General features: G+C 43.7%; 1 protein-coding gene across 4 annotated transcripts in view; it reads left to right on the top strand.

The window, feature by feature from the left end:
• The first annotated feature begins 1128 nt into the window (after positions 1 to 1128).
• Positions 1129 to 10429, top strand: part of GTF2A1 (general transcription factor IIA subunit 1) — a 52981-nt gene continuing 43680 nt past the window's right edge. For 2 of the 4 annotated variants that reach the window (XM_064292828.1, XM_064292829.1), the window contains exons 1-2: positions 1131 to 1514; positions 5573 to 5674. In XM_064292828.1, coding sequence (XP_064148898.1) covers positions 1485 to 1514; positions 5573 to 5674 — 132 coding nt within the window. In that variant the 5' untranslated portion in view covers positions 1131 to 1484. Of the gene's footprint in view, positions 1515 to 5572; positions 5675 to 10429 lie in introns of all 4 variants that reach the window. The other 2 variants (XM_064292827.1, XM_064292830.1) reach the window with 2 other exon arrangements.

The raw sequence follows: 10429 nt of genomic DNA, 5'->3' as shown, positions 1-10429 counted from the left end.
TTAAGTACTGCGAGGTCTGCTCTCTAAACAGGACATTCTCTGTCCCGCGTGAAATGTTGATATAAAAGCAGAATTTGCTTGGGCAAATGTGGGAAAAACCTGTTGAATTGCACTCCCAAGACATGGGCATTTTCTGCCCGCTCTCACAGCGAGAGGCCACGAGAGTTGGTGGGTCAAGGGCATGCATTTCAGATATGATTAGTCACTACGTGCTGGCCATATGGAGCCGCAATATTTAAAAAATCAGGAAAAGTTATTGTACTTCCTTATTCCAGTGATGATGTTCCGTTTCGTTTTTGGCATTTCCACGAGCGTGAGAAGTTAAAGTACGTCAACTAATAATGGCCGAAGCTTTGGGAACTCCGTCACCGGCCTCAATACGGTGACAAACGGCTCGGCGGTTTCAGATTACTGCTTCTGGAACACGAAAACATAGGCCCAAATCAGCCTTCAGCCCCTTCAGAAACAACCGAGAGAAGGTCCACACTCAGTGAGAAGCGCTAACACGGCGCAGCTTGCAGTGTGATCTCAGTTCACTCCGGGAGAGATGACTCCGCACTTAAAACTGCCCCAGGTCGGACCTCGACACGGGCCAGTACAGAACACGTGACCGGCCCTCCTCCGCGGCCATGCCTGTGTAGGCTGCTGCCACCGCCCCTGTCACATTCGGAGCTCCTCCAGCACGGGGCGGCGCGGAAACGTCTGCCACGAGGCAGAACAAGCCAGCTTTAGATACCCGTGTTACTAGAATTCGCGCCTTTCCCACAAGTGTTTTGCAAGTTTCTCAACCCAAACGGGCTGCCGAAGACTTCCGCCTGAGTGCCAACCACGTGATCACGCGATACTTGGAGAAGCCACAGCCCCACTTCACTACTCCTGTCCCCGGGCTCCGCCCGCCCAGCACTCTCCACGGCGCGTGACGACGCGGCCCGCGGCGGCCTCCGCCCCGGCGCGCCTGCGCACGCGGCTCTCGCGGTGTCTCGCGCTCGGCCCCGCCCACCCCTGCCCCCGCCCTTTCCGTCCCTCCCTCCCCCTCCGCCCTGTCTCTCGGCGGAGCGGCGGCGGCGGCGGCTCGCGCAGCGCGTTGGCTCGCTATATAAAGGGGAGAAGCGGGCGGACCGGACGGCTGGAGCTGCAGCCGGTGGCAGCAGCGGCGGCGCGGGGAGCGGCGACCGGTGGTGGTTTCCCTCCTTCGCGCGGGGTGGGGAGCGGGCAACGCCCCCCGGACCCCCGGAGGGTCTTGGTTTTTTTTTTTTTTTTCTGGGGGAAGGCGGTTCTCGAGGTTTTTAGCCCCGGGAGGAGTGCCCCCCCGCTCCTCTCTCCGCTCCCCTCTACACCTTCGGGATCCGATTTTACAATTTTTCCCAGTCGTGCGGTGGCTCGGGTCACCTCCGGGTGTTTTGGTTTTGCTTTTTCTTTTTTGATTTTGTTTTTACCTTGTTTTCTCGGGGTTCACCCCCCTCTTATTTGTGTTGTGTGTGGAAATGGCGAACTCGGCAAACACAAACACCGTGGTAAGGACGTGGTTCGGTGGCCGGCGGGGGCTTCATGCAGGCGGCAGCAACGGCCGGACCGGGCGGGGGCGGGGACGGCGGCGACACCCGGCCTCGACTCTCCTCAGCCGCCCGCGCGGCCGCCGCCGCTTCCCGCCTCGGGCGGACCGGGCCGGGCGCCGGGCGCGGGCGCGGGGGGGCGCCGAGGGCTCGCGCGGCGGCGGCGGCGGCGGGAGGGGGCGGCGGCGGGGCCTGGGGCGGGCCGGGCCGCGGAGGCGGTTGGCCGGGGCGAGCGCGCGGCCCGGCCCCAGACCCCGGCGCCGGGAGGGAGGAGGGGAGCCGCCGCCTCCCCCGAAGTGGGCCCGTCCGAGCTCGACGAGGGCTCCCCGAGCACCTCAAAACAAAAACCGTGTCTGGGGAATTGGGCCAGTCCCAAGCCCCGCCGCCGTCCACTTGAATGCAGTGGAAGGCTGATGCCACTTCGGGGGCTAGTCTGGGTTTTCCTGGCTTAGGCTTTGGGACCCTTCATTGGGGCCATTTTATGTCTAAGGAAAACGGACGAAGGTTGAAAAGTACTTATCTCGGTTCCTTCCGAATCGGTAAAATGGCGAAGGGGAAGCAAAACCCCCATCGGATCTCCGACTAGCAAAAGCACCAAAACAAACAAAAAAAAGCCTACAGTGGTCAAAGTGCCCCTGCTTTCGCCTTAAAATTTGCCTCCTTCTCCCCCGTTTGCCCATTTTGTGGTTACTTGCGATCACGTAGGTTTGCAAAAAGCAGTCACATAAAAAACCTTTTCAGTCCCCAACGCAATGTGATCACTAGTCCCCCCGACTCTCTTGTTTTTATTGTGCCAATAAAACACGTCTTTGCCCGGTCCCGAATGCCGCAGACCAGCCAGCGGCCGCCCGACACCGTACCGTTGGCGACTCGGGTCGATCCATCATGGCTGCGGCCGCTTAGCCTGCTTTTCAGTCCCTGAGCCTTGTGGTCCTCCTCCCTTTGGCTGCCCTGTTTATATAGAGCCATTGCCGCTCTCTAATATAGACTCTGCCAGGATGGGAAGGTGCTTTTCAGGCCTACGTCACCGCCTCTCCATTTAAACACCAGATCCGGCTTTAAATAGTGAGAGCTGCTGCGAGCAGGGCTGGGAGGTTCGTGCTCCCGAGGCGAGAGGCTGGCGTGTGTAGAGCTCAATTTATTCCTGGGTCCTTTTCTTAACGCTGTAATCTCGCCCCTCAGGGGGGCTGCTTTCAGAGCCTCAGATGTTTTGATGCTGCAGCTAGGGTTTGCTTTCTTTTGTTTGCCAGGGGAAAACATTCCGAATTACTATCCCTTCTATTTTTATTTATTTTTTTTAAAGAGAAATTTTAAGTAACAGGGTTTAATCCTATTTCTTGTACTGGAAGGTGTGTACCTTATTGTCGGGAATTTAAAAATGCTGTCTATATTAAGTGTCAGCTGCAGAGGACTTGATTTGGGAAGGGATAATTTTATCAAGTATTCAGGAAACTTAGAAATCTAGCTCCTGATATTTCATATTTTTTTATTGTTTCAATATGTTTTCTGCTAATATCTGAAGACAGAAAGCTTTTCAGAGGTCATAGATAAGTGGCTAAAGCTTTACCTTAGGATTTTTTCTCCACGGTAAATTTATGTGTAGGGGAATTGTGAGTCACGAATGAGGAGATTTAGTGCAAACTGGATTTTAAAATTAAAAATCTAAGTAGATTCCCTGTATTGCATTGGATGATAACATGGTATCCAGTATAAAATTAATCCAGTTTATTTTCCAATGTTGCTGTGCATTCTGGGTTTAAAATTCTTTTAATTGCTATAATATGGATGTTTTTGTCAGAAGTATATAACTTGAATCATTTTGTATGCCCAAGGAACCTTCTAAGACTTTTGAAAGGAACCTTCTAATTAATCACTTGGTAGTGTCACTAATTGCCCTCTAATTTACCAGTTTTTAAGTTTGGAATATCTCCTAAATTGCCTTGCATTAAGTGCAAGAAACACTTTGGCTCAAGTAAAGTTTAGAATTTTAAGTAATGGCCTGGATATTGCTCCATAGGGTCTCTATGAGTTGGAATTGAATCGAAGGCAATGGGTTTGGTTTGATTTTGGTTTTATATCACATAGTGCCTGTGCGCCCATGTACTTTAAAATAAAGCATCAATATTTTGAGGACTTTTCAACTCACGAGCAATTTTCCTAAGTTGTTATTTGTGTATATACTTCATGAAGAATACATATTTCCCTTCCTATTTTAAGTGTTCAAGTCATAGGTTCATTTAATGTAGAAAAGGAAAGCCTTAAGACAAGATTGATTAATTAAATTGGGAGTACCAGAAGATAGTGTATTTCTGTCTGTAAATGTCTGTATCTTTAAGCAAAAGATTTTTAGGGTTAACGGACTTCAGGAACACCAAAACATCTCATTTGCTGGCAAAATAATTTGTATTGTCAATTTGAGATTTATGCTACAAATTTAAGAATACCTGCTTCCTTTATAGCGCCTCGAGGGGGTCATTATTGGTTAAAAAAAAAAACCCCACTTTATCCATGTAGTTTTGTAATTCAGTAGATAAATCACTGTAGGTATAGATGATACCCGTAATCAGATACACTTCCCTTGTAAGTAGAATCGGAATGCTAAAATAAGGAGGCATTGTTGAGATGTACATTTTACGGATAAATCATTTTTAAGTTCACAAAGGCAAATTTGGCAAAATGACAAAGCCAGTTAGTGATTGGCATAGCAAGGGTGAGAACTTAGAGAAATAAATGGTTTTTCTGGTTGTCATGAGAGGAAATGAATGGTTTTTAATGGCAGATGCGAGTTGTGCTAACAAACTCAGTACATGTTTTTTGTCAGACAAGAGTACATTTTTCTTTGAGGGTTCCCCTGTGATAACAATATTGCAGGTAGAAATGCTACTGAAACATTTATTTCTCTTTGAAGTTTGCTTATGAGAGCAAATCCTTGGCTTTATTGGGCAGCCAATAACTTTCACCTTAAACGAGGTATAAAATAAAAATAATGACAAATAATTTTAAGAAAGAAATGTTAACCATATGTGTATGTGATAATAACAAGGCACCTCTAGTTTTACCAGTCTGGCTGCAAACTTCCTTTTGTCTAACATGTTAAAAATAGGATGTGGGTTGGGCTAATTGTTCTACGTCTCACCTTTTAGTTTTTAAAAAATATGTTTGAAAGTGGTTTTCATAGACACTCGCATTTCATCCTGGCAATCTTCTAGAAGCCAGCTGCCAAGTACCAACAATAATAGTAATAATAATACCAAGCAATGTAGTACCAACAATAATATCCACCAAATAATACTAGCAATAATAGTAATAATAAATTTTGGGAGGTCCTGGGAAAGAGATCAGTATAACCGGTTCGTCTCGGACATTGAGACCTATCGTTGTGGATATGGGAACAATTTAATGATAGAACTTTAAGATACAGAGTGGGTCACAGGAACAGAAATTAGGTGATTTTTGAACTTCAATCCTCATTAGGTTCCAGATTTATTACCAGGGAAATGACTACAGGATATACACACACACACCTGTTGTCGTCAAGTTGATGCCGACTCATAGTGACCCTAAAGGACGGTAGAACTGCCCCATAGGGTTTCCAGGGAGCACCTGGTAGATTCAAACTGCTGATCTTTTAGTTAGTAGCCGTAGTTCTTAACTACTACACCACTAGGGTTTCCTAAGGTTCTTTAAAAATCTAAGACTTAGTGACAAGGTTGTGAGATAAAATAGGGTTCACACCAAGCAGGGAATAATAGAAGCTAGACATAAGCAACCCATAAAGCTATTATCGAGCATCACATTAGGTGTTTTGACTACAGGAGAGGAAATTATAACTGGAAATTGTGTGGACCTCGTATGTATAAGGGCATTCGGCTTATGAATTGCACTAAATAATTTAAACATTTATAAATTTTAGGTCATTTTTAAAATGACTAATTTGTCTTGAGTTTGTGAAAACCTACTATGCATTTTAATATATAAAAAATAGTCTTTTTCAGCAGTCTTTCATTTTTCTTTCGAAGCCTAAGTTATACAGATCTGTGATTGAAGACGTTATTAATGATGTGAGAGACATATTTCTGGATGATGGAGTAGATGAACAAGTCCTGATGGAATTGAAAACTGTGAGTTGGCTTTTTTTAAAAAAAAAATTCATGCATTTTTATCAAAACATTCTTTTTTCTAGAGACTAATCCATACTTTTTCCATAGCATGAGTGTCTGACTTTGATGCAAGAGACAGCATTGTTTAGTGAAGGATGCTGGCTTTGGTGCACAAATAATTGGTTTCAAATTCTGACTCTATCATCTATTTCTCTCACCTTGGGAAAGCTATTTCCATTTTTCAATTTTCTTATCTGTAAGATGAGAACTAGTAGTATTTACCTTATAGGGTTGTTTAGATGATTAAATGCAATAGCCGTAGAAAAATGCTTAGTGCAGTGTTTGGCAAAAACATGAGCTATTATTGGGTGATTAACATTCTGCTTTATGGTCAGGTTACTTGATGTGCCTGTAACGGTTTTTTTTTTTTTTTTTTAATAGTGTTAATGCATTTGCATTCTAAAGTGTGTTTTAAGTTGTGGGGATTGAATAAATGCTTGATAAAAGAATTTTAGGTTCTGAGTCAGATCCTTTATGTGGACCAAATGTTAGGTTTATAATGTATTTTATTTGGGGAGCTGGTTTTCTGTATCTGGAATTTAAGCAGAAATATTTAGATATTTTTATTTAGCATTTGTGTTTTCTGGTGTTACAATGACTCATGAAATTAAATGGAGTATTTTAGCACTATTGCTTAGAATAGTGGCTTTCAAGTATGGTCCCTGTGTTCCTGGAGGTTCCTCTGAGACCCTTTCAGGGGGCTCATGAGGTCATTCAAATGCCAAGTTTGAATAACCATAGTTTATTCATCAACTTTTCAAGTAAAAGTTAGGTTCTATGAAAAAAAGTGGCCAGTTCAACTCACAACTCAAATGTATAAGTGCTGCTTTCCTTTAAGCCATTTGTCACTGAAAGTGATAAATTGTTCTGAGACCAAAAAGTTTTAGAACGGCTGGCTTAGACCTTGGATGTTCTTTTACTGCTGTGTACAAGTAAGTAATCCCAGTTAATAAATGCTAAGGAGTATTTGTTGTGGTCTTACTTATCCATTCAACCAAGGTATAAAATGTATAACTTAGCGACTCATTATAAATCCAAGAAATCTCACCTTTACTGTGGTTATAAAATATGTCTTAGAGTCATAAGGAACTTCTCTAGAGTTTTCAGTAAAAATCTGCCCTTCTGAAGGAATACTAAATAGATTTAAGCAATGAGGAAATATTTATTTATTTGAGAGACGTGTAATGGTTACTAAAAGGGAAGATTAAGTGTCTAAAAATTCAGGTGAGAGAATATGAACTCAGACATGAATTGGGGAGAAACAGCAATATAAACTGCTTCAATAGCATAAAGTACCTCAGGGATATGAGTAGCAAAAGAATAAGCTTATTTTGATTCCTTACGTGGAGTGAATATTTTGCATTTTATGTTACACTCTTATGATTGTCCTTGTAGTTTTGTGATCTTATATAGGAGGTATAATATTTTTAGGTGTAGAAAATCATGCTCAAAGAATTTAAATAATTTATTTTAGGTCAAACTAGTGGTCAGTTCAGGTTGTTCATTATCTGTGCTTGCATATCTCAGTGAAAATTTTAGGAAATTTGTTTTTACTACTTGTCCCAGTGGAATTGGCATTGTCTCCAGAGACCTGCATTTTTATTACGTTGAGCTTTTTTAATTCCTATATATTTTATAGGTCGTACAATAATTTTTTAATGGTTTTTTTAAGGACAAAAACTCTGACTTACTCAGCCTTGAATTTCCAGTTTCTACCACAGTGCTTGGCATATATGGTTGGTATTCAGTAGATAAGAGCCCTGGTGGCACGGTGGTTAAGAGCTCAGCTGCTAACCATAAAGCCTCCAGTTTGAATCCACCAGCTGCTCCTTAGAAACCCTGTGGGGCAGTTCTACTTTGTCCTATAGGGTCACTCTGAGTCGAGATTGACTTGATAGCAGTGGGTTTTTTTTTTTTTTTTAATTCAGTAAATACTTAATTGAATTGTCTGATAACAAGTATGGTCCCAGAATCAGAACAAAGTATATAATATTTTTGTTGTTTTTAAGTGGGGCATAGTCTTCTATCCTGGGTTATAACTAGAGTTAAAAATAAAACTGTTAGACCAAAATGAGTTTGTTATTTTGATTCTGTGTGCTAAATTTCTTCAGACTGTTATTAGAACTTGCAGAATGTGCCCTAGTTTTTAACAGTTGAACAGCCAGAACTGTCCAGTAGAACTGTACATGATGATGGAAGTGTTCTGTGTTTGTGCTGTTAACTATGGCAGACACTAGACTATTAAACACCTGAAGCATGCTTAGTAGAATTGAGAAACTGAATTTTATATTTAACTTAGTAAGACGTCACTTAACGCCCACAGTAGGTTCTGTGAAATAGGATGTAATGTGTTTTGGACGTTGTGCAAATACCTGGGTCTTTGGGACATGGGTCTCCCACGCACGTAGGCCTGGGGGCTGCTGTGTAGCAAGCATCCCAAGCAGCTCCCGCAGGGGTCACCCCAGGTGAGCACCCGGCCAGGTCCTGCCTGGTGCGTGGCATGTTAAGGTCACAGTGAGTAGGCTCCAACCTTGGGTGCTTGGGAGCAGGATCGGACGCCCACTCCTCCCAGTGGCTCAGGTGCCTGTTCCAGTAAGTGAGAGGGTGGTGGGGCAGTAGGCATTTCCCAGAGGGTACACGCCAGACTACAGATATATATGCAGTTGGATTTTGCCCTAACTGATGTTATGTAGTGCATTACTGTAATTTAAATTGCCATGTGTGGCTAGTAGATAGCATATCGAACCACACAGGTTTAGACATTCCTACTAATAAAAACTAATTTTATATTGTGTAGTTTATGAAGGGCTTTGTTATTAGCTCCCCTCCCCTCTTTGTTTGTGTGAGGCTGTGAAGAATACACTGGTGGATTATGAATTAAGATGAAGGGATGAGTATATGTTATTGAAAGGGTAAGTATAGATAATGTAGGAAGGGAGGTGATTTAAAAAAAAAAATTCAGCCTAATTCTAGAGGTTATTTCTTTGAACTGCTATGCATGTACTTCAGTATGTGAACTGTGGTACCTGGAAAAGATGTATAAAACACACACAGTCCATGTTTTTAAGAAATCTGTTTGTTTGTGAAATGTTTTTTGTGGCAGGGCTATCAGACCCCCTCTGACTTCACAAGGGGGAAGAATCATTGTCTTTATCAACAGCTCAAGGCTGATTGCTGTGAGGCAGGGGTCAGGCGAGCTGCCATATTCCAACTTTTTTGGCAATCTGACACCAACCATCCCTCCCACGGCAATCTCTACTTCTCTGCTGGGTTTGATTCATTCCATTGCCCACACAGAACTCGAAGACAGTACTCATTATGGGGTTTATTAGGGAAGTAGCAAGTTACAATTCAGGTTCAGAAACAACTAAAGATATAGATCTTTGATCAGGACAGGCACTTTTCAGTTGCGCCCAAAGGCAGGCCTCTCTCTGGCCCTTGACCTGGCCTCTGCCTTGCTTGAGGAAGTGTTAACGAAGCTCTTTAGCTCTGCCAGTAAGTGCCAGGAGGTACCCCACTTTGCCAGTAAGCCCTAGCCCGGAGGCGCTCAGCTCTCTAGCTCTGTGGGTTGGCAAGCCTAGCTCTCCCAACAAGTCCCCAGAGGCACCCCAGTCCACCAGCAAGTCTCCTGCCGAAAGGTGCTCAGCTTTCTTGCTCCTTGGCCTGGGAAACTCAGTGCACTATCTTAAGCCGGTCTGGTTCTGCTGCCTCTGCTGCTGCTTCTTGCCGTCTTGATGTCTTCAGTGTTGCGACTCTTTCTCTGTCTTCTGACCTAGGAGGGTGTCAGCACAGGGATCCCAGGTCCAAAGGACGTGCCCTGCTCCCATCTCTTCTTGGTGGTGGTCAGGTCGCCCTCTGCTCTGGGATTGGCTCTCTTCTAAGCCTAGCACAATGGCAAAACCAACCAATCCCCTCGTTAGGGTTCCATACACCTTATTTGTGTGGTCCCATCCCCACAAGGGTGCCATGTACCTTATTTGTATTATGAGCAAGCTGTCCAGTCTCCTTGGTGGGCCACAGCACCTTGTTTGCATAGTCCCAGCCAATCTTTTGGTGGAAGTTACAAGACCATAGCTAGAAAGGCCGTATAAAAGCAATTCATTGCATTGCAGTTTTGGTGTGTGACAGTGGGTGGGAATGACAGTCTAGGATTTCTCTTCAAAGTAAATGATAAAATCATCCTGATTTCTAGATTGTTAGACCTACCCAATGTAGCAAATATTATGGGAGATATAAAACATGGTCCGTGTTTTCAGTAAAGCAGACAAGGTGAGAAGAGTTTCCTCAATTGGAAATAAATCTGAAATTTAGTTAGTTTACCTCTAGATCAGGTTTCCTAACCTTAGCACTATTGACATTTTAGACCAGATAATTCTTTGTTGCAGGGGAACGTCCTGTTCATTGTAGGGTATTAGCAGCATCCCTGGGCTCTACCCATTAGACAACAGTAGCACCCCTGAGTTGTGACAACCAAAAATGTCTCTAGACATTGCCAAATGTCCCTAGGGGAACAGAATCGCCCCTGATTGAGATCCATTGCTCTAGCTATATTCTAGTTGAATATAAATACTTGGACCATATGTCGAATAATCTGCAGTTCTACTTTAGTCTTCTCTGAAGGTACTTAGTAATTTTTCTGATGAAAAGTGATAAAATTACACTTTGTGTAATTATAAGAGATTGTTACGGCATAGATGATGGGATCCATTGGGAGCA

This window comes from Loxodonta africana, chromosome 10 (assembly GCF_030014295.1).
Source record: "Loxodonta africana isolate mLoxAfr1 chromosome 10, mLoxAfr1.hap2, whole genome shotgun sequence".
Taxonomy (NCBI): Eukaryota; Metazoa; Chordata; class Mammalia; order Proboscidea; family Elephantidae; genus Loxodonta; species Loxodonta africana.
Note: the sequence above shows the minus strand (reverse complement) of the source record. Positions and strands in the feature narration are given on the sequence as shown.